Source organism: Anopheles gambiae, chromosome 3 (genome assembly GCF_943734735.2).
Source record: "Anopheles gambiae chromosome 3, idAnoGambNW_F1_1, whole genome shotgun sequence".
Classification (NCBI taxonomy): domain Eukaryota; kingdom Metazoa; phylum Arthropoda; class Insecta; order Diptera; family Culicidae; genus Anopheles; species Anopheles gambiae.
This window is the reverse complement of record NC_064602.1, coordinates 51,555,458-51,580,815: the sequence shown is the minus strand read 5'-3', so window position 1 is coordinate 51,580,815 and position 25,358 is coordinate 51,555,458. Positions and strand designations below refer to the sequence as shown.

At 42.6% G+C, this 25,358-nt stretch overlaps 1 protein-coding gene across 7 annotated transcripts in view; it reads left to right on the top strand.

Moving 5' to 3' along the window:
• Positions 1–25,358, top strand: part of LOC3292158 (muscle calcium channel subunit alpha-1) — a 125,796-nt gene that overhangs the window by 64,479 nt on the left and 35,959 nt on the right. For 5 of the 7 annotated variants that reach the window (XM_061655540.1, XM_061655545.1, XM_061655544.1 and 2 more), the window contains 9 exons: positions 14,653–14,863; positions 15,291–15,311; positions 15,382–15,481; positions 15,564–15,861; positions 16,016–16,119; positions 23,329–23,473; positions 23,766–24,062; positions 24,150–24,237; positions 24,357–24,464. In XM_061655540.1, the coding sequence (XP_061511524.1) occupies positions 14,653–14,863; positions 15,291–15,311; positions 15,382–15,481; positions 15,564–15,861; positions 16,016–16,119; positions 23,329–23,473; positions 23,766–24,062; positions 24,150–24,237; positions 24,357–24,464 (1,372 nt within the window). Of the gene's footprint in view, positions 1–14,652; positions 14,864–15,290; positions 15,312–15,381; positions 15,482–15,563; positions 15,862–16,015; positions 16,120–22,899; positions 23,006–23,328; positions 23,474–23,765; positions 24,063–24,149; positions 24,238–24,356; positions 24,465–25,358 lie in introns of all 7 variants that reach the window. The other 2 variants (XM_061655541.1, XM_061655542.1) reach the window with 2 other exon arrangements.

The following is a 25,358-nucleotide window of genomic DNA, read 5'->3' as shown; positions in this document are numbered from 1 at the left end:
CATCATTATGTAAATTTTTGTGGATTTTTTAAAATAAAATAACAAAATTCAGGAGTTTAGTATGCTACAATTTGCACTGTTATACCTGCTCTTAGGGTGCTATAATTATAACTGCAAAACCTAGGGGTGAAAAAACTACCATCCCGCTGCGCAAAGCGACGGAAGAAATCATGGAGTTCTGAGAATTTTATCATGCCATCTTTTTCCCTCCAACGGCAAATTTGTCGAGCAGCGTTTCGAGCTACCCGTCCCTGGCTCCGCCTCATACCCCTCGCCTGAGCGCGCTGCCGAAGGTTTGAATGTGTTGGTGTGTCAGACGGCCAATCGCTGTCAGCCATCGTCCGTGCTCTTTCCCTCCCTAGCGCTATCTCATTCTCGCTTATGGTCAATGCTCATGAGCTGCTGTGGCGCTTTAAAAAGCCGTTAACAAACATTGCGGCGATGAAGTTGCATTTTCACAAATCAAACCAAAAAATTGCAATAAGTTCAATTGCTGCAATATAAAAATGACTAAGGAATTGCTAGTTTACGCTGGAGGGTTTGCTGTGCAACGCGCTGAGCCCTAATTCGCATTGACACGATCAGCCCGGCGCTGATTTTCATCAACTTTCCGTTCCACCTGCACCTAGAACGCAGGCAGGAAAGTTCACCGGCAGTCCCTGGAGCCTGCCATCGAACTGAACGTGTTAAGCATTAAGCATAACTTTGTTACCCTAAGCTTTTGCTTTCGTATGCTGTATATTACATAGATATCCTGAGCCATCTGCGCGTGGGTGTGAGCGTGCGTGTGTGTGCAACACTTTCGCCAAATGTGTTTTCTTCCGGAATGTTATGATCCATCGGTCAAAGAAAGGAAGGTGTTCATGAAAGGCGGAAAGACTGAGGCCATTGTCAATGGTAACTGATGACCGGTAGGAGGGGGTACTGAGACACAGCTGTTGGAAGATTGAACGGTATACTTAAATTGCCGGCTGGGGGGAGGGGGGGTTGGCGATGGAATCCCTACGATCATCGGTCACAGGTCCTAAGATTGTTGCCGGCGGGGGGGGGGGGGGGGGGGGGGGGGGGAGTGCAGAAGGTTCTCCAGCGACGGGGCCTCAACGACCATCTTTCCGGCGGCCCTTGTCGCTAATACTCTGTCCACTTGTGGATATACGGCATACTACAGCGTATGCATCGGGAAGGAGACAATGTGGCAGTATGCAAGTTACCCGCTGGATAGGAGCGGTCGCGCGGCAAGCCATCATTCCGCACATCTGCATGCCCGTCGTGGGTTCTAACCGCGTATGAACCGTCCGCCGTAGCAAGAGGTGACTATCCGGCTACGTGGTACTCAAGTCCTGAAAAGGCCGGCATGATCGCGTAGGCCATTACGCCAATAATAATAATTATAAAAATAAGAAGAAGCATAGCAGTCCACACTCGGGGAAGGTTTTTGTTTTGACTTTGTTGCTGCCGGGTCTACCGCTGTGGCGCGACAAATGCACAGAATACACTTGACCAAAACATGAACCTACCGATCCGAACCCATTCCAAGGCATTGCCGGTCAATCGGCGTCATGATAACTACTCCAAACCAACAAGCCACCAGATTCTGGACGGACAGGTGCAGCACCATACGCTCACCGTAATAAACAAATTCAGAATCCTCTTTTGTATGGATTCAATTCATAATGTTGTTTCCACTTGCGTCCGCTAGCTGAATTGGAAATAAATGTGCAATATATCACACGCACGTTTGCTTCGATCGATCGTTCCACACACACACACACACACACACACACACAAACACATGCATGAACGCGCGCACGCCAGCACGCACGCACGCACGCACACACACACGCACGTACGCGCGCCCGCGAGCATGAAAGCGCGCACGCCAGCGCGCACCCACGAAAGCGCGCTCGCGAGCACGCACCCCTGAAGTCGCGCAAGCACGCACTCCCCCCCCCCCACTAGACCACCCCCCCCCCCCCTCCACGCATGATCGATTACGGCTACCTTATCGGTAGAACGGTTGGTTCAGCTTTCTTGTAGCATCCTCATCCTTAGCGCCGGGCGGAGTGGGGGATCGCGACATGATAGAGTGAACGGCCACTTTCCCCGCGCTGTGTGTGTGTGTGTGTGACGAGACCCAAAAACTTGAGAAAGATTTCGGCACATTAAAAAAAAAATTTATAGCCACTATACACTGTGCTACATGATGCATAGAAGGTCGTTGAAGCATCAAACATGTTCAAATTAAAAAATATTAGATTAGTGTTAGACGTTCTCCTACGCTTGTTTTAAATAGGCTTCTTCACCCTCAATTGGCAGGGGCATCGAATGGTCTCATCAGCAACGGCACGAAATAAAATAATTCATCAATACACCGATAACACTTTAAATCCCAATCCAGCTTCTCCCGCATCGTCCCAAGGTCACACACTAATTAATAAATGCTAACACCCACCAATAACAATACACAACCGCAATGCACATATATGAATCAACGCATACACCACAAACACCCAATCAGCTGGCGGCGGAAGGCACGGGCTGAAGCGCAAGTAAGGCAAGGCAGGGCGAGGGAGGGAGAAGAAGCGGACGAAAAAATGGGCGCCATTATTTTTTTAAATTTTTTTGACCGTTTTTTTTTTTTGCTCCGCCGCCCGAACTGTCCGAACTGTCCGAACTGTCCGAACTGCCCGAACTGCGCGACCCAGCGCAGGAATCGCTGAAGAACAGCGCGGGAGACCAGGCCAAATCTGCGCTGGCCAGCGCAGATTTTGGTGCATTTTCTGCGCTGGAAACTGCTCGAATTTGCGCAGCGGGATGGCTCGCAAGCTTTTTAATGCGAGGGCGCTGGGGCTGTGAACTTGTATGGCGTGCGAGCCCTCGCGCAACCTCGCAAATCACTGTGAATTGCATGGCGGGACGGCCAATCGCTGTCAGCCGTCGACCGTGCTTTTTCCCTCCATAGCGCCATCTCTTTCTCGCGTGTGGTCAACCCAACTGACATTTTATAGCACGAATAATCGGGAATTCGAGCAAATTCCCTTAAACTGGAGCCTTAAACTTCCCTTAAACTGCACCAGTTTAAGGGAATTTAGAAAAAGTCCTTTAAAATCAAATGTGATGCGGCTTTTTCGTTACTTTCTTCTAGATTCGCTCGGAAACGATGTTTCCCATCGTTATAGTTGGTCATGTACCCATTTTATACTTAAATAATATCCATTTTTTACAAAATAACGTCAGACAAAATTAGCTTTTGTTTTTCATCAAAAAACCATAGCTATGAATGAAAAATGAGCTCGACGGCATCGTCCATCGATAGTGGAACGTCTAATTTACGATCACACTAAATCTTGGCGCTTTCAACACACTTGGTCACACACAAATCCACAATTTCAGGCGTATCGAGTACTAATCGAGCAGATATGGGAAAACAATTTCGAGCAAATGTCACTTGGGAATGCTCGCGAGCTGTTGTGGTGCCTAAAAATGCCGTTAACAAACATTGCGGCGATGAAGTTGCATTTTCACAAATCAAACCAAAAAATCGCAATGAGTTCAAATACTGCAATATAAAAATGACTAAGGAATCGCTAGTTTACGCTGAAGGGATTGCTGTGCAACGCGCAGAACCCTAATTCGCATTAACACGTTCATCCCGACAATGATTTTCTTAAACTTTCCTTTCCGCCAGCATCTAGAACGCAAGCTGATTGTGAAACCGGCATCCTAGAAAGTTCACTGGTAGTCCCTGAGGCCTGCCATCGAACTGAACGTGTTACAGGGTTTACCAAGTCACTTTGCGATGTGAGCTGCACAATTCATCTCATTTGAGACGTATTTCTATTCTGACGTGCTACTTCATTTGGCCCGAAATAATTTTCTATTCCGCCGCATTCATTTTCATCCATTATATGAAGTCTTTTCACAGGGGATGTTAGCTGGAGCCGTCCGAGATGTTTACATTTTTTTCAAAAATAAATTTTTGGGCTTTTAGTGCTGATTTGTGATACAACTATGTTGTTTAACAAAGAATAGAGGTTTATCTTTGCTCCGCTGTAGCATTCTAGCCGAAACATGGGTTATTCGTTGAGATATTAGCAGTTGAACCTGCTCAGTCAAATCTGCTAATAACTCAATGAATAACCCATGTTTCGGCTAGAATGCTACAGCGGAGCAAAGATAAACCTCTATTCTTTGTTAAACAACATAGTTGTATCACAAATCAGCACTAAAAGCCCAAAAATTTATTTTTGAAAAAAATGTAAACATCGCGGACGGCTCCAGCTAACATCCCCTGTGAAAAGACTTCATATAATGGATGAAAATGAATGCGGCGGAATAGAAAATTATTTCGGGCCAAATGAAGTAGCACGTCAGAATAGAAATACGTCTCAAATGAGATGAATTGTGCAGCTCACATCGCAAAGTGACTTGGTAAACCCTGTAAGCATTAACCATAACTTTGTTTCACTAAGCTTTTGCTTTCGTATGTTGTAGATTACACAGATATGCTGTGCCGTCTGCGCAAGGGTATGAGCGTGCGTGTGTGTGTGCAACACTTTCACCGAAAGTGTTTTCTTCCGGAATGTTATGATCCATTGGTCAAAGAAAGGAAGGTGTTCATGAAAGGCGGAAAGACGAATTGAGGCCCCTGTCAATGGTAACTGATGACCGGGAGGAGGGAGTACTGACACACAGCTGTAGGAAGATTGAACGGTATACTTAAATTGCCGGCGGATGGGGGGAGAGGGGGGGGGTGGCCATGGGACCCCTACGATCATTGGTCACAGGCCCTAAAATTGTTGTCGCCATGGGGGGAGGGGAGATGCAAATGGTTCTCCAGCCACGGAGCCCTAACAACCATCTTTCCGGGGGCGCTTGTTGCTAATACTCTGTCCACTTGTACACATACGGCATACTACAGTCTAGAGATCATCGGCGACCGCCTAGTCCGCCTACCGTTAGGTCCGCCGCTGGTTCATGACGGTGTTTTTTTTATCGAGGAGGTGCATCCTTCCCCCTGCCTGCAGCGTATGCATCGAGCAGGAGACAGTGTGGCAGAATGCAAGTTGCACACTGGATAGGAGCGGGCCCGCGGCACCGCCATCATTCCGCACATCTTAACAGCATACCCGTCGAGGGTTCTAACCGCGTATGAACCGTCCGCCGTAGCAAGAGGTGACTATCCGGCTACGTGGTACTCAAGTCCTGAAAAGGCCGGCATGATCGCGTAGGCCATTATGCCAATAATAATTATTATAATAATAAGAAGAACTTAGCATAGCAGTCCACACTCGGGAAAGGTTTTTGTTTTGACTTTGGTGTTGCCGGGTCTACTGCTGTGGCGCGACAAATGCACAGAATGCACTCGACCAAAACATGAACCTACCGATCCAAACCCATTCCAAGGCATTGCCGGTCAATCGGCGTCATGATACCCAACAGTCAAAAGCCGAAGATTTTATATTGACCTTTCACTTTTTCTATCTGTCTCTCGCTCTAATTTGAGCGATTTTCCCCTGATGAGTGTCCCCGAGCCTCCTCGTGTGGTTGTTGTTGTTGGAAGTTGAAACCGAACCCCCTTCGTGCGCTGCCAAAATCAGCGAAGAACGAAATCGAGTGGCTCAAGCGAAAAAACGAAAAAAATGACGAACGAGTGTGCTGTGACAATAACACACACGCACGCACAAGGCGACACCCGAAATCTGGTGCGATACCGGCTTTCAGTGGAGCAAGTACACACATGCACACATTTGGCCACACCAGCGCTCTGTTCTAGTGCAGGTAGTTTTCTGCAGTCCACGGTGATACAACACACAGCCACGCACTTGGCGATACACGCTGTGTGGTGGACGTTCAGAATTCAGTGGTGCAAATACACACATGCATACACTTGGCGACACACGCTCTGCTTTGCGGTGAGATTTGTGTTCTGTGTCCAGTGGTGCAAATATACACACACACGCACTTGGCACACATTCACATACACACATTCACGCAGTAGGCTTTACTTTCAGTCCAGTGAGGTTGGTGCTTGTGTGGTGTTTCAGCGCATGGTAGTCAGCGGATAAACCCCGTAAAAAATAGAGTTTTGTTTAATTTGAGGTAAGTAAAAGTGATTAAAATTTTCAACCAACATCCCCCCTTCTAATTAATATCATTTTTCTTCCATTTCATGTGTGTTTCACGGCGAACGGAGACAACAAAACCTGTGGCAGTGTCGTGGTGTTGGAGATGGTGGGTCGTACAGTGCAGCGAGAACTAGGCGCGACAGCAATGAGGAGCAGAAAGTGTTGTGTTAATTTTTCTCTGTGCGAGTGTAAAAAGTGTTTGTTAAATTATGTGCGTTAATTTAGAATTAAGTGCAGTGGTTATTGTGCATGTGTTGTGTTTTTTTTTGTATTTATGTTATATAAAATATTCAATAAATCGAATCATATTGATATAATGGTTCGCACTGTATCATTTCGGAAAGAAATCCTGGCAAAAAAGGGGGAGGGGGCTATTTTAACGAAGGGTCGTGCTGAACCCCGTTCGGGTTTTGCTTCGGCTTCGGGTTTGCTTCGGCTTCGGGACCCGACGGATCGGTTGAATAATTTCGCCAACTCAGCTTCAAAGCCAGCTTTAATCTCAGCGGATCTCTGAGTGCTGGTGACCGGTGGGTACCCACCGGGCACCAGCACTCAGAGATCGCTTGAATACGCGCTTGAAAAAGAACTTGAGTTGGCGAAATTATTCAAGTGATCCGTCGGGTCCCGAAGCCGAAGCAAACCCGAAGCCGAAGCAAAACCCGAACGGGGGTCTGCATGACCCTTCGTTTAATTAGTCCCCTCCCCCTTTTTGCCATGATTTCTTTCCGAAATGATACAGGTCACACCATTATATTATCGTAATTCGATTTATTGAATATCGAACCAACATAGAATACAAAAAAAACACAACACTTGCACAACAATCACTGCACTTAATTCTAAATCAACGCACATAATTTAAAAAAAAACACTTTTTACACTCGCACAGTAAAAAAAAACAAATTCAGCACAGCACTTTCTGCTCCTCATCGCTGTTGCTCCTGGTTTTTCTCGCTGCACTGTACGGGCCACTGCTCCAACACTACTACACAGCCACAGGTTTTTGTTGTCTCCGTTCGCCGTGAAACACACATGAAATGGAAAAAAATGATATTAATTAGAAGGGGGGATGTTGGTTGATAATTTTAATCACTTTTACTTACCTCAAATTAAACAAAACTCCATTTTTTACGGGGTTTATCCGCCAAGGCTGAAACACCACACAAGCACCAACCTCACTGGACTGAAAGTGAAGCCTACTGCGTGAATGTGTGTATGCGCTTCTGCCAAGCCAACCGCGCCGTACTGCGTGTGTAGCCAAGTGCGTGTGTGTGTATATTTGCACCACTGGACACAGAACACAAATCTCACCGCACAGCAGAGCGTGTGTCGCCAAGTGTATGCATGTGTGTATTTGCACCACTGAATTCTGAACGTCCGCCGCACCGCACCACACAGCGTGTATCGCCAAGTGCGTGGCTGTGTGTTGTATCACCGTGGTGTGGCCAAATGTGTGCATGTGTGTACTTGCTCCACTGAAAGCCGGTATCGCACCAGATTTCGGGTGTCGCCTTGTGCGTGTGTGTGTTATTGTCACAGCACACTCGTTCGTCATTTTTTTTTTCGTTTTTTCGCTTGAGCCACTCGATTTCGTTCTTCGCTGATTTTGGCAGCGCACGAAGGGGGTTCGGTTTCAACTTCCAACAACAACAACCACACGAGGAGGCTCGGGGACACTCATCAGGGGAAAATCGCTCAAATTAGAGCGAGAGACAGATAGAAAAAGTGAAAGGTCAATATAAAATCTTCGGCTTTTGACTGTTGGGTACCCTACACAGAAAACTTTTTTTACTGAACTTCAGTAAAATTTTACTGAAATTTTTTTAACTGAAGTTTCAGTAATCCTTTCAGTAAAAAGAATGTTTACTGAATCATTCAGTAATGTCCGGTGCTCACCAAAATGACAGCTCGTTTACTGAAATCCCAGTAAAGCCATTCTCATATTACTGATTATTCAGTAGTTGGTAGCGATTAAAAAATGACGAAATACTTCTTTCAAATTTAGTTTTTATTGATGCGCAGGTATTGCCAGTCGCTCAGTTCATATAAATACATGTTTCGTGTTGTTTTATAAAGTTTTTATACTGTATTTCACCGCCGCAAGTGTAGATGGTTCAGTAAGCGCTCACAGACACCACGCAATTTCAGCACGCACAGTGGATTGTAGCAAACATTTTACACACCAACACGGCTGCCAATTGTTTTAAATTACTCCCGTAAGCCGAAATACCACCTGAAATTTCACCAGGGTGCCTGTAAGCGCCTACAAAATCAACTTTTTGCACATCACGAGCAAGTAGGTACGGCATTGTTTTGTTTTGATGTTCTGACTGACAGGTCGATTTGACAGAATGAATTGCTGCATTTTCAGTAATTTGTTTTACTGATATCCAGTGAAACGACTAATTTGACACTTATTTTACTGATTTTCAGTAAAATGCGTATTACTGAAATGAATTCAGTAAATTATTTTGCTGAAAGTCAGTAAAAACATGACATTCATGCTGAAAATCAGTAAAATATTCTATTACTGAATTGTTTCAGTAAAAAACTTTACTGAAGCAGGATGAGAAAATTTGCTGTGTACGGACAACGAGCGGGTAATTTTTATCATGGTGTGCGTAAAAACCTAGAGTTAAGCCGATGGAAGATTTCCTAGGCTTAAAAAAGGGGGCGGGAACGGGTACCGCGGTTCTCTCCCGCTCCCATATAAAATACCCGATGCGCTCTCTCAATGCTCGCGCCCATGCGCGAACATCCTTTCGTGTGCTTGTGTTTGTTTCTTTCGTGTTGCGCTGTGTGCGTTTCTTTCGTTCAGCGATCGCTCACACTTGCTGCGTATTTTTTTGTTATGTAAAGCTAAACAAAAAAACAAACACGCGTAGATCTTTTTTTCATCACTTTATTGAAACATTTATATTTTAACTTTACACGATTTCACACATTTACGTAAGTTGATACACAATATTTGACTAAAATAAAATTGATCGCTCCATCGATGCAAACGTTGAAATGGTCGAATATCTGTGTAGATCCTTTTGTACACGTTGATTACTGTAAAAAGGTACGAAATGAAGCTGAGCGATGTACATAACATGCATTACGAAACATTCGCGCAGCTTCATTTGAATTCGCACAACACTTGAACACTTGAACACTTTACAAAATCATAACATCAATCGTCCAGGACTTAGGCTGACGCACGTGCGGCCGCTCGCTGTCGATCCTTGAGCTGTACTGACGATTTCGTGTGGTAGCAAGAACGAGAGCACACAGAACTTTCGGTACAGCAGTGCAAGCGAGACACCGACATCAGCACAGCGCTGCGAGCAGATCAAACTGAGCGAGCTGGCCGAAAATGAACACACACATTTCCACATGTGTAACTGTGTTAGTGCCAAAACTGTGTCGAAACCAAAACGCGCTCTCGTCTCCGTTAGTGATGGGCGTTTCGGAGCGCACCAACGGCTCCGGAGCCGGCTCCGGACTAACGGCTCCGGAGCCGGCTCCGACTTTTTCCCGGAGCCGGCTCCGCTCCGACGGCTCCGGAGCCGGCTCCGCTCCGACGGCTCCGGAGCCGGCTCCGCTCCGACGGCTCCGGAGCCGGCTCCGCTCCGACGGCTCCGTAGCCGGCTCCGCACCAACGGCTCCGGAGCCGGCTCTGCTCCGACGGCTCCGGAGCCGACTCCGCACCCACACCCACCTACGGCTCCGGAGCCGGCTCCGCACCAACGGCTCCGCACCAACGGCTCCGTAGCCGGCTCCGGACTAACGGCTCTACACTCACGCCTCCGTTCCATAAATGAATATATATTCTCGCACGTGTGGAAGCTAACACACGATATGATTGCAGTATTGGCATGCATGACGTTGTGTAGCATTCGTTAGTCTCGTCTTTCTTAACAATATTCAAAACTAATCGATATTTTTTTGATAAATTCTTTTAAACATGACCTACTCCGTTATTTACGGATTACCTCGATTGAAACTTCATTGAAAAAGTTTTTTTGGTCTTTTGTGTTAAAACCGGCTCCGTAGCCGTTGGAGCGGAGCCGTTGGTGCGGAGCCGGCTCCGGAGCCGTTGGTGCGGAGCCGGCTCCGGAGCCGTTGGTGCGGAGCCCGCTCCGGAGCCGTCGGAGCGGAGCCGGCTACGGAGCCGTCGGAGTGGAGCCGGCTCCGGAGCCGTCGGAGTGGAGCCGGCTCCGGAGCCGTCGGAGTGGAGCCGGCTCCGGAGCCGTCGGAGCGGAGCCGGCTCCGGAGCCGTCGGAGCGGAGCCGGCTCCGGAGCCGTCGGAGCGGAGCCGGCTCCGGAGCCGTCGGAGCGGAGCCGGCTCCGGAGCCATCGGAGCGGAGCCGGCTCCGGAGCCGGCTCCGAAATTGCCTGGAGCCGGTCGGAGCCGGCTCCGGCTTCGGAGCCGTTTTGCCCATCACTAGTCTCCGTGTATTTTACACCGATTCTCCGCTTAACTCTAGGTTTTTACACACACCATGATAAAATATCCCGCTCGTTGTTTGTAGGGTACTCCAAACCAACAAGCCACCAGATTCTGGACGGACAGGTGCAGCACCATACGCGCACCGTAGTAAACAAATCCATAATCCTCTTTTGTATGAATTCAATTCAAAATGTTGTTTCCACTTGCGTCCGCTAGCTGAATTAGAAATAAATTGCAATATATCACACGCACGTTTGCTTAGATCGTGTGTCTTTTTAATACCCCCAACAGCAGAGCCGATCGCAAAGATGCCAATGGTTGTGTTTATGTTTATGTTTATTTGTCTATCGATGGACAATAATGCCCTCTCGAACCATTTTAGCAATGATTTACAATTAGTTCTTTACAATGGATTACAATAACATAGAACATAAAAATGTGCACTATGGAACCAAATTTAACACAGAAACACGATCATTAAACTCAGTTGGCGAAATCCTCGGCTCAAAAGCGTCGCTGACTGCGTTGAAAGCACGGCACATGAGTAGGAACGGGTCAGAGGAGCCAAATTGCGTTCTACGGTCGTCGAGGGCCAACATTGCCCGAGTCCGGAGCGGCCTGGCCGGAACGTACAGGTTGATGGCAGCCAGTAGTGACGGAGAGTCAATACGGCCGTCGAGAAGTCCCGTGATGAACGACAACCTGGCTTTTCGTATACGCACACTTAGGGTGGGTAGCCCGAGTAGTAAACACCTAGTCCGGTAATCGAGCCTTTGGTTCCATGAGCGAAGTGCAAATCGTGAAATTTTGCGCTGGATTGATTCCGATTGATCGAGCTAACGGACGCGCTCCAGCTGATCCTTAAATGATAGTTCTGTATCGAGCAAAACACCTAGATCCTTAATACATTGTTTTCGCGCCAAGGACCGTCCATCAAGCGCATATTCATACAATGATGGGCAGCGAGAACGACTGAAAGTGATGGCTTCACATTTATGTGTGCATAGGGATAAAGCATTACGGTTGCACCAACACTGGAACTCATGCAAGGAAGTTTGCAGTCGGGCGTGGTCTTCTGGTTCACGAATAACACGAAAAATTTTCCCGTCATCTGCGTACTGTAGATGATTATCAACCGGAAGGATCAATGTCGCGTCGTTGATGAAAAGAAGGAACAGCAAAGGACCCAGGTTGCTGCCCTGCGGGACTCCAGAAGATGCATGCACTGGACTTGACATGTACGGGCCTAACTTCACAGAATATTGACGATCTGTAAGGTACGATCTAAGCCACATTATCATAGGGTTTGGGAGACCAAGTAAGTCGAGTTTCGCTAGCAAGATGGAGTGCGATACACTGTCGAATACTGCCTTGATATCCGTATAAATAGCTTTAGTTGTAAACCGTTATCGATAGGTTGGCATTTGCTAACAAATTCTAGTAGATTAGTCGTTGTAGATCGCCTGGGTACAAAACCATGTTGATTCACACTAATATAGTTGCAGGTCGAGGCCAACAATGGCTCGTAGATTAGCATTTCGAACACCTTTGCACACTCGCTGAGTGAGGTTATGCCACGATAGTTTACAGCATCATTCTTACAGCCCTTCTTGTAGATGGGTGTCATCCAGGAAGATTTCCAAGTGGCAGGAAAGGTTCCACATCTCAGGGACTCCTTAAACATCTGCATCAGCGAGGGAGCAAGCGCAGAAGCACACCACTTTAGGATAACGGCCGGTATACCATCTGGGCCAGGGGTATATGAGGATTTGACACGTTTGATGGCAGAGGTGATCGTATCGACAGTGATGACTGGTAGCATAGGGAGCAGTGCACCAACAGGTGTGTTAGAGAGAGCATCGGCCACATCTTCTGGACCAGTAGTTTGAGAAGCAAAGTTGTCCTTGAAGCGCAAGGCAAACAATTTACACATTTCTGGTAGGGAACAGGCACTGTCACCATCATAACGTATAATGCTTGGTAGCCCAGCAGATTTTCGTTTTTTGTCCATATAACTCCAAAAGCGCCTAGGGTACTTGCAGAGGGAACGTGCAGTTTGTTTCAAATAACTTCGGTGACAGGATCTATTATATCGGCGATAGAGAGAATGAACTCTGTTGTAATAAAGACGTGACGTGCTGTTTCGTTCTGCTCGTTGATCAGAATAGGCTTTTCTTTTTTCTTTTTTTAATGCATTTAGTGTGCGATCAGCCCATGGTGGTCCACGACGAGGAATTTTAACAGGAGTGCATTCACATATAGCAGATCTCATGAACTCACAAAAAGCTTCTGTGGCATCGTCAATGGTTGAATAGTCCGAACAGTTAAAAGAATTGTCAAAAGATAAAATCAATCGCTCCAATTTTGGAAGGTCAACACGAGCATAATTCAGCCTTTTATCAGCATCAATGGCTGTAGCGATCGTAACTGGGGGTAACTGTTGTCTCTTAGGTAGCGAGATCGAATATGCATTGACTTTGTAGCCGCAGCAGATGAAAATGTACGCATCAGAATAAAATAGTTTTGGGGTTTCCAAACGCACGCACACGCACACACACACACACACACACACACACACACACACACACACACACACACACACACACACACACATGCATGAACGCGCGCACGCCAGCACGCACGCACTCATGCACACACACACACACGCACACACACACACACACACACACACACACACACACACACACACACACACACACACACACACATGCACGTACGCGCGCACGCGAGCACGCACGCACGAAAGCGCGCACGACAGACAATCTACATTCTTCTGATTTTAAGCAACAAAAATAGAACGGGAAGTAGAAGGCTACTTCATTTCTACTTTCCTTACTACTTTAGAGCGTGTTGACTCGCTTGGGCAGTATCTTGAAATTGCGGTCTTGGCCTGCCTCAGGAGTGTCCGAATCCACTCACGCTCTCGCGCCTTCGTCTGCCAGTCCATTATCCCGGCCTTAATGGCGGACGCTTCCGCACCATCTTGCCACCTCAATTTGGGCCTACCACGCCTCCTCTGTCCTTGTGGACGGCCTAAAAAGACTTTACGGGCTGGGTCGTCCGTTTCCATGCGTACAACATGTCCAGCCCACCGGAGCCTGGCGAGCTTGATACGCTGTACGACTGTGAGGTCGCCGTACATCTCGTATAGCTCTTCATTATATCGGCTCCTCCATTGTCCTTCTACCCATACGGGGCTTTAGGGAAATTATACGGTTCCCTAACACTAGCACAGGGGCTTCGGATGAGCTTTAGAAAGGCGTCTTACTCGGTTGAGGTTCAGGATACAAGAGAGCGTTTATTCGCTATTATCACATCGAGGCGCATAAGGACAAGTATCTTATGCGCCTTGTTTACGCCCACGAGTTGGGCGATTATATTATAATGCTGCTATCGAGCAGTTTTCTAATGCTGCTATCGAGCAGTTCCCTAATCTTGCTGTCGAGCAGTTTCTTAACATAGTTCCCTACAGGGCCAAATATCCTTCTGAGCATCTTCTTCTCGAACGCGGCTAAGAGGATTTCGTCAGATTGGGACAGTTTCCATGTCTCAGAGGCGTATGTGAGTACTGGTACTATATAGGTACTATATAGTCCCAGCTTCGTCCGTCGCGACAGGTTCTTTGAGGTGAACTGATTTTTCAGGCTGTAGAATGATCGGTTGGCAGCCAGCATCCTTGCGCGCAACTCAGCTTCCATGCTGTTGTCGTTGCTGACCTTTGACCCCAGATAGGTGAATTGTGGGACGACTTTTTTTCCCTCTACTACTCGATTTTTTTCCCCTGTGATCGTTTATTTTAACAGGAATGAACAACAAAATAACTCGGTTAAACCAGAATTAACTTTAAACGACTGTTAAAATGTGTTTATTTACTCGCGATACTAGCTAGTATTATGTATTTTTTTAAAGAAAGTAGGGCACACTTTATTTTGACTGGTTGACGTTTTTGTAATTACTTCATCATCTATACATAACCCCAAGCTGATGGCATAACTACCATTTTTTGCTTGTTAATTACTTTCTGACTGAATAACTTGAATAACTGAATTATTTTCCCTCTTTTTCCAGATACTGGCAGTCACTATCGAATCTTGTAGCATCGTTGCTTAACTCAATTCAATCAATTGCGTCCCTGTTACTGCTTCTTTTTCTTTTCATCGTAATATTCGCTCTACTGGGAATGCAAGTGTTTGGCGGACGTTTTATCTTCAATTCAATGGATAATAAACCGCGTTCAAATTTCGATAGCTTTGTGCAAAGCCTTTTGACCGTGTTTCAGGTACTGCATTGTCCACAATTTTGTACACATTCTAATAAATATTAATAAACATTTATATACATTCTAAAATATATATTGATATTAAATGATTGATTGTTTCATCAGTAAGAATGATTGAATTTCACATAAACGAAAATTGACGATTGATGTATATTTCATGATTTTTGTTGATGATATCAAAAAAGAGAAAATTAGACGCTTTTTACATTACTGTTCCTAAAATTTTAATAATTGCGGGTTTGAAGGTTTTTTTTCATGCAATTCTAATGAAACTCAAAAAGCAGTCCTTAAATGTACTTATATACTTATTTGAATGCTGCTGAAACATTCAGTTTATTTTTCAATATATTTATTGCTTTCTGTAGTTTTGATAATGCTCGACATTTTGAAAGACTAACTTAGAGTTTATCTATTTTTTGTAATCTAGATCCTTACAGGAGAGGATTGGGTAAGTTAAAGAATTAACTTTAAGCGTCATGATAATGTATTTAAACGAATCTCTAATATCTTTTTTGAAGAATGCGGTTATGTATGATGGTATCCAAGCTTATGGAGGTGTGGCATCTTTTGGAATTTTAGCAAGCATCTACTTCATCATTCTATTCATTTGCGGAAATTGTATCCTTTTATTAAGTTGTCTTCAGTTTAATGCCATTCAAATAAACATTAGCGTAATATTCTTTCACGTGTTTCACAACAGATATATTGTTGAATGTTTTCCTTGCCATTGCTGTAGACAATCTTGCCGATGCTGAATCATTAACTGCTGTTGAGAAAGAGGATGGTCCTGATACAGAACTCGATAATTTGACTGAAAAGTCGGAAAATGATTTGGGTGGTAGAGACAATGAGGATGAGGAGGATCTCAATGGCGCTGATGAGATTGAAGGGCTAAACGACGATGATGAAAATTTTTATAAGAATGATGAACCAAGGAGAGTCTACGATGTTCGATCAAATGCAATGGAAGACTCTACCGTGGATAAGACTAGTAAAAAGTTCGGGACATTTGGGTTTATTTTTTCTTTCGGTTTGTCACACAAGATCAGATTTTTTTTTAAATGATCGGATCTTGTACAAGCCCCTTTTCAAAATTATGCAACTATTTGAGTACTAATCGATCGCTGCATTTAACCGTGTTTTGCTTTTCAGTGCAAATGTCACAAAAATCTCCATCAGTATCAACAACACTAAAATTGCATTACCAACGTTTGAAGAGGCGAAAAAAACGCGCATCAGTAGAGTAGTGATACAAGGTATTGAAAAGCATGAACATCATCTTATTTCACTTTTTCTTGCCATAGCTTATGGCCATTATTCATACATAACACATTATTAAGCTTATTTGAAAGTAACAAACTTGACAAACATTCATTGGGATTAGTAACATAATCTACGGTACAGTTTTCGACTGGAATAGCTTTACAAAATGCCCGTCATGGGTTCAAACCCTAAATGGACCGTGCCCTCATACGTAAGACTGATTATCAAGGACTTGGTACACGACCCAAAAACTCGAGACTAAAACTCAAAAATCTGAAATATTTACATAAAAAAGATTTCGATTCGTGAAGCCGCGTTTTGGGCACTACCAAGTGCACAAAATCGCCGAGATTTGAAGCAAACGAAAACTTCACAAGTTAATAAAATTCACCAAATGAAAAAAGATCCTCTTTTCATGAGTGAAGAGTGGTTAGCCGGGTTATTCGCGTGACAACAGGACGACAGGTTGTGATAATGCCCTTCTCTTTCCTTTTAACATTTAGAATGCGGTATCTTGAGATTGCGGGCTCCTGTTAAAAAGATTTGGGATAAACTTTCAGCTCCAGAAGCCGAAATATTTTTAACGTAAAGTTTTCGGCTAGCACACACTTGGGACCAAAAACTATTAAAACCTTTTATTTTCGTACCGAGGCCGTCATCTTACGGTTACATCAATAAAAGACTTATTAGTCGATAGAAAGCACTCCCACAAAACAAATTCAAGCAGTCTGCTAGCTCGCATGAGACCTCGCAATCGCAACCAGTGGGGCCCTTCACGATTCTAGTCAGCTTTTTGTATGGAGGCTGACATTTGGAGGCTGAAATCATGTAACCACTCCATACAAAACCACATATAAAACTAGCCTTCAATTTTCAGTCTAGATTATACTAGCCTCAAAGCAAGAATTAGATTCACGTACCTGTTCGAAAAAATGGCAACCCGAAGGGCAAAGCGACGAAAGAACTCATTCCCAACCAACCAAACCGTGCTCTTTCGAAGTAAATTTGCTTCGATATAGCTTCGATAGAAGTTCTCTACCGAAGGTGTATCAACTTTGATAGGCAGTTCCTACCGAAGTTAGGCTCGGGTGTTTAGCCGAAATGCTACAAAAGAGAAAGAAAAAAATCTCTCGTATGCTGTCGCGTTCTCGCTCACACGCGCGCCCTGCCCCCTTTTATTTACGTACGTGTTTATAGCCCCTCCTCCTCCTCCTCCTCTCATCTATCTTCCTACCTTATGTGCAGTGGTTATGTGTTTTTAATTGAAATTGGAAGGAGAGATATTCGATTTATTTATTACGTGCGATTTAATCAGAGAATTGAAACATGGTACTTGGTGGATCTACTGTTCATCACAAGCGGGCCTAACACTTTAACTATTTGTGAATTCGCGCGTGAGGACGTAAAAGGCGCAATAATAATAGAGCGGTTCTAACGTAAACAGACAAAATCGCTCAGCTGGAAATTTGATAGAGCGGAATAGCATTTCATTGTAATAGCATTGCTAGTATATCATCCGCGCACCCTATGAACCGTACTTTTCCAAATATCTTAAAAAGTACGCATTGTATGAAAAAACCGTCTTTACAAGATCGATTCAGAATTTAAAAACACATTTGGAAAAAGTTTTTTGCTAAAAGTGACTTTTGAAATTTTATTCAGATTAATGTTTATTCCTTTAAATTAATTCATAAATGGGGTAAGGGAAATAATTTATACTAATACTAATAGACCAAGACTTCATTGCCTGAAATATTTATTGCCTCAAAGTAGTATATCTTCTTTGCCAAGCGTTTGAGTTAAACTGATTCTTCGCAAAATGTGAAGAGAGCGTTCGGCCCCCCTTCAGATGCTTCGACAGAGTGAAGCTCCTCCCCTTCCTCCATTCGTCATCCATCAATTTTTCTCCGCGCACTCACACATCTACACGCGCAGCTGTTCGCATGGCAACACGTGAGATGCGTGACATGCTTTCTCGCTCATCACGAAGTATTTGCTTCGAAAGAGCTCGGTTTGGTTGGTTGGGTTGGCTTTCGCGCAGTTTTTCGTGCCTTCCCGCTGGGCAAAACGACGGAAGAGTTCATTGCCTTTCGTGCATTTTCTCGTGCCTTCATTTTCCATTTACGGCAAATTTGTCAAGCAGCTTGTCGAGCTACCCGTCCCTTGCTCCGCCTCATACCCCTCGCATGAGCGCGATGTGGAAGGTTTGGATGTGTTAGTGCGCAAGACGGCCAATCGCTGTCAGCAGTCGTCCGTGCTTTTCCCTCCATAGCGCTATCTCTTTCTCGCGTGTGGTCAATGCTCGCGAGCTGTTGTGGTGCTTTAAAAACCGTTAACAAACATTACGAGGATGAAGTTGAATTTTCACAAATCAAACCAAAAAAGCGCAATGATTTCTTTTCAACCAGCCTTACATCAGCTGCGCAAAATCGAGCAGTTTCCTGCGCAGGAAATAGTTTAAATAGTTCAAATAGAGCGACAACGTCGCGTGCGACGTCGCGCGATTAAAAGAAATTCAATTTTGCAAACAGAGCGACTTGTCTCGCGTCACATTTCTGCTTCGTCCGAAACAATCGAATTATCCAGTTTGTTTATGAGCCAGACTCATTCAAAACTCAAAAAAAAAAAAAAAATTTAAAATATTTTGTCGTACTCGCTAGTGTAATTTCGATTTTCAATAGCGCATCTTGCGACGACCAGCGCTAGCTAAATGTCGATATAATTTATGTGAAAATTATTCATACTTGGTGTCTCATCAAGTTTCGACCAGGCTACTTGTATGCCGTTTGAAATATTCATAAACGTCCAGAAATTGCAACAAAGTAGGCCGTTAATTGTTGTTGTTGGACAAATCGACACTCATATAAAGCGCTAGGCAATATTTCTCCGCATCTTCCAATATCTATCCATCCTTGGGTTAAATTATAGCCTCCTCGACCCAAAACGTTTTTTGACAGATAAATTATACCAGCATCTAGCTTCAACCCGCCGCCGCTAGATGAAGAAAAATTACACTGCGGAGTACGATCAATGTAGCCCGGCCTTAAAACTGAGATGTTGTTTTTGAAAAAAGAGCTCGCTGAAAATTTGTCGCGGTACAAAAGTTGGTCGTCTACAATCAGTGTTATTTCAGACCTCTTCAAATAGAAAACCCCTTCTTAATTGAACATTTCTCGCAGTCCCTTGATTTACAGTACATTTTTTTCCTCTAATTTGGAAAAACCCTCTGCAATCTATACTCCTCTTATTTGTGTATGGTGTTGCCATGGTTATTGAATGATGTATGCTCCAATCCGCAACGGTGTTCGCAGTTTCCTATAGCAACAGTCAAGCCTGCATACTAAATATTCTGTCATTTTCTAGTTTGTACGGACTCTTCATTCACTTTCAACCTCTGTAATTTGAAAACCCCTCTTATTCGACAGTCCCATCGCCTCTTAAATAAGAGAGAATTGACTGTATTTCGAATTTATCCTTTTACTGGCCTCATTTTTGACTTTTGACATTGCTAGAACGTCATAAAACGTGCGAGCCAAGTTTTCCAATATGTGTTCAAAGAAACTGTCAAAGAAGTCTCAAAGTCAGAAGATACGCGTTTTGCTTTAGGCGATCGCTACTGTGGGTCTGAATATATAAAAATACTATGGAAATATTTTTACCAAAAAGATACTACTGCAACAAATAACCTTCTTTAAGGGGTAGCGGGTCATGCCGGCCTATACAGGCTTTCGAGACTTATTAAGAACCACGAAGCCGGACAGTCAGCTTTTTTATGTCGGTCCATACGAGGCTTGAACCCATGGCGTGAATGTTGTTAAGCCGTTCGGGTAAACGATAATACTGCGCGACCTCGAATGCAACAATAACAAACAGATATGAAAACCACTTGACTGGATATTTCTTTCACTGAGACAGAATCATGTAAGATTTTTGGTCCCGGAATGAAAGAGCGCAGTATCATAGCCCGAAATTGGTAAGGATCTGTTCTAGGATCAAAATGCAATCTTAATCATTTCAAGGACCATTGTGAACTTACGATCAGCTCTAGTGCCGGTAGACACATGTTGCTGGATCTATATGAAGTAAGCATCAGTTCCAGGACCGATATGGGATCACTGTAAATTCCGGTATGAGTTCTTCATTAATTTCAGGACCGGTATGGCTTTGGGACTAGTTCCAAGACCGGTATAAGGACAAATTCCAGGCGCAGCGTAGGTTTATGACTAATTGTAACACCTGTAACAGCATCATTTGCACGCATCCTAAAGTTATTAAATATGTTGAAAGTATCTTACATAACCCTGTAACCGTGCTGTAGATTAACTAGTTTTACAAAAAGTTTCTCATTTTCAATCGTCTCACTATAGAGCGTTACTTTTTCTATCTTTAATGAGAGGATGTTGGTTATTGAGATATTGTTAGATGCGCATAACTTGAGTTATTCTTGTATCTTTGGTCTTGTAGGTATTCTTGCACTCTCAAACCACGTCATAGCGATTCGTCCACGTAATCGTTGGACGAAAAACGACAACCATGTTTTTGTCAAACGAGAATCGTCAACAAATGTGTGAAAGAAAGCAGTGATTATCAAACTGATAAAGAACATATAAATAGTGAACTAGTGTTTTAGTGACTTCATGTGGCCGTAGCAAGGATTAATTATCCGGCAAACTACTAATTAAGTCTCGGAAGTCTGTAAATACACTTTTTTTATCGCAATTCAGTTTTTTTTACTGAATGTTGTCCTGCTGATAGTTCAGTAACTATTTTAAATAATGTATGTTTACTGAACTGTTCAGTAATCTCAAATGTTGACCAACATGACAACTCGTTTACTGAAATTACTGTAAAGCTATTATGTAATTGCTGATTGTTCATTAATTGACAGCGATTAAAAAGGGGCGAAAACAACAGTCCGTTCAGCTAATGTTCATACATGATTCATAAAGTTTTATACAGGTTTAAACTGTATTTTGTCCATACAAGTTTTATGATTCGATAAGCACTCGCAGCTTACTGCTGATTTTTAATAAAATTTGCATTACTGAAATGCTTTGACTAAAAATCTTGACTTGACTTGAAATGGTCGGATTAAAAATCAGTAAAAACATAAAATTGATGTTAAAATTTAGCAAAACTATCTGCTACTAAAACACTTTCAGAAAAAAAACATTACTGAGTTAAACTTATACAACTTGCTGTATAGGCTAGCATATTCACATTCATTGTCATATCCTCATTTATAGCCATATAGGTATATTAACACCTAATGGAAGGAGGAAAATGTTTATTGACGCGATATTGTGAAATTTGAGAATTGAGATAGAAGGAAGTTTCAATATACGAATGAAAAGCGGAAGCAGGTTGTTCAACATATTCTGTCATGGTTTTAAACCCTAATGGATTGCATGCAAATTGAGAATATGACCGAAACTGAGAAAAAAAGATAATCAAACTAGGGCATTGTGAGAAATAGAATCAGGAAATAAACTGCAATGTTCGTTTCGGTTTTTAGCCAGTTCATCTTAATCGACCATATTCCAGTATCATACCCTTAATTCTAGTCAATAATACCAGGCAATATATATATATATATATATATATATATATATATATATATATATATATATATATATATATATATATATATATGTATAGATACTTTTTATTGCACTTTTCATCCGAGCCCTACATCCGAGCAATTTTAAATAGTTAGTGCAAAAAAAAAGGCTTGACTTCATTATTCGGCGCAGGGATCGCTAACTATTCTGCCATATTTTAACACTGATCAGACATGGGAACAGTACATTGAGCGAATAATCCAACCAAATACAGTAGAACGTTGATTATCCGGGGCGGATTAACCGGCGGGTGGCAACCGTGCGCATAAATGTGATAGCTGTTCAAACGTGCAGCGAACATTTGCTGCGATAGCCAAGTGGGCAACCAGTTTTTTGAGCAGCTCTGTAGTGTCTAGTGGTATTTTAGAAATTCATTTTTGTTCATCAACAGTTGTTAAACCTTAAGTTTATTGATTAAAATAATGTTCGTCTTATTCTTCTTCTCTGGCACAACAACCGCTGTCGGTCAAGGCCTGCATGTACGCACTAGTGAAGTGGGTTTGGCTTTCAGTGTCTTTTGTTAGCGGCCTGCCTCATAGCAGGATAGTCAGTCCTACGTATGGAGGCACGGTCTGTTCGGGGCTTGAACCCATGACGGGCATGTTGCTACGTCGAACGAGTTGACGACTGTACCACAAGACCGGCCCAAAAAAATATGAAAACAATATATTCTATAAAAACAATAAAAAATAATATTCTACTAACGAATAATCGATTGATTCAATGTGAATTAATCATAAAACTAATGAATATTATAATTTTTATACGAATTTGACATTTCTTGGACCATTATCCGTGATAATCGATTAACTGGTAACCATCCGGTCCCGAGCTGCCCGGATAATCGGCGTTCTACTGTAGTTGGTTTCCTCTTGAAAATATATTCCCTAAATGTTGATTAAACGTTAAACGCGAGTCTATAATGATCCCAAGATCACGGAATGTATCGGTATGTTCTACGGATATGTTATCGTTCTGATAATTGAATCATGAGCAGGACCGCGACCTGTAAAAACACGACATTTTTCAATACATAGCACCATAGCATTATCACGGCACTATGTGCTAAACAGGTTGATGTTAAAGAGTTGAATATTAATGCATTCATTGAATTATGATACGCTTTTTTAACATTTGTAATTGTTTTAACAGTACCACCAAAGCTACTTCCAAGACGCTTATCCCACATAGGCTTGAAAGTAAAAAAACATCGCGAACCTCCCAAAAATGCGCTTTTTATCTTGTCCAACACCAACAGGTGATCATTTGCTATTTTAATATTTTTGTGCTTGTTTCATTCATGTATCTGTTGAGCATCTTATAATACAAACCATTTTTCGTTTTTGTTTTCTTTCATGGATTAAACATTGTATACACTTTAGTAAATAGAAGTGCCTCTTGTTGTGTCACTGATGTTCTTGATAGCATGTCTGACTAGTAGCACGAACATAATTTTACTTTTTCTCCTGCCTGACACTTGACCCACAATGCACTAAAATGTTGGTTAATATCAAGGGTGATGTAATGATCTTTTTGTAAACCATTTCCGGCCCGACAATTGTTATTGTTTCATTATTCCAGATCACTGTGAAGCGATAGAAATACCGAATGATCGTTCTTCCGCTCATACAACATATGCCAAACGATTATCGGAGGCCGTGGTATCCAGCAGCCCTATACCGATATCGGACGAAAAGTCACTCTTTCTATTGAAGCCTACCAACAGGTTAAGACTGTTATTTGTATTATTCATTTAGTTTTTTGCTTAAAAAATAATCAATTGATCCTTTATGACGAAACTAATTACATTACACTTTCGATCACACTGAAATATTTAGAAATTGTCATGCATGCGATAACAACTAGGTGTTGCTGCTTTTTCAGATTTTGTAACTTAGTCCAAGTTGTATTTATATAACCAAGCTAAAGACAATCTATTTACAATTTATACAATTCATTTTATTTTTAAAACTCAACGGTGAACAACAATGGTTTGCATCATTCGTTTTATTGAATAGGTTTCGTCAGTTTTGCCACTGGTTGTGTAATCACACAGTTTTTGGTAACATAATCCTCCTGTGCATCATGCTTTCTTCCGTTATGTTGGCTGCTGAGGATCCGTTAAATGCAAATTCGGAGCGGAATCAAATATTGAACAAATTTGATTTCTTCTTTACCGCTGTATTTGCTATCGAGCTAATTTTAAAAGTGATAGCTTACGGATTTATTCTTCACAAGGGAGCATTCTGTCGCTCAGCCTTCAATTTATTGGATTTGCTGGTAGTCAGCGTCTCATTAGTGTCCATGTTGTTCAGGCAAGTAATGTTCAATAAATGTTTTGTATGTGGACATGAAATGAAATCTCAATAATAAACCATAAATTCTTTCTCATTTTTATGCAGCTCAGGCACAATATCTGTCGTCAAAATTCTTAGAGTGCTTCGAGTGTTAAGGCCTCTTAGAGCTATTAATCGAGCGAAAGGATTAAAGGTGAGCTATATACATGATGTAGATTTAAATTTTGATTTATTATTCATTAGTAATAGTTTCTTTTTGAATCGTAGTAATCTTTGCTTATTTTTACTTTACATTTCTTCCTGTCGTTGCAGCATGTTGTGCAATGCGTTATTGTTGCTGTTAAAACAATTGGAAACATTGTTTTGGTAACATTTTTGCTACAATTTATGTTTGCCGTGATTGGAGTACAATTATTCAAGGTAATAATGCATACATTTATTACGTTGCTTCAATGCATTGGAAAAATGTATTTGATATTTGATTATATTAGTGATACGTGGCATCACATTCATAGCTGATTATCATTTTTTACTTTTTCTCAAACCCCTTTCCACCACCAAAACCCTTCTCAGGGTTTTACAAGTCGTTTTGAAATGTGTGCTGCATATTTTGTTGCTCACGCAACTTACTATGACTCACAGTACGTGCGTACGTTCTAATTTTCACCTGTTAAAATTTAATTTTGACATCCCTATGGAGGTGCTGAATTACCTATTTTTACCTCAATATTATTCAACACATTTTTGTGATTTGTTTTTTATTTATTGAATTTTACTATTGTATCGGAAGAAACGGAAAAAGGAGCTGGACTTAGACTGTACAATATGTTGTTTGACCTATAACTTATTGTCTCACTGTTGACCGTTTTATTCACTGATAATTAGCATTTGAAAATTCACCTCAAAATTGTTTACAATTCGTTTATCACTGTTCGTAGCGCGATCTGTAAAATCCAAACCAAACCAAACAAAGGCGATTTTAACGTTGAGCGGTCTGGGCGGCCGCCAATGTGGATGTCGGCTTCGACTCAAAATCTTATAGTCCTTGAAATATAATATCAATACACTGGCTCATAACCACATAAATTAGCAGGAAAAATTGGCTGACACTAAGCACGCGTTACTTTAAGACAGTTTTTCTTACTCTGAGAAACTGATATTGTCACTCATTCTTCATTTAAAGCTTCAAAAATATTTTTTGATCGCATCCTTTTTAAACCTTTTTCAATTATAAACATTGACAACAACTTCCAACGTAATTATTGATTAACGAAAAACACATTTGCTCATATTTCAAATAGCCGATCTAGGCAT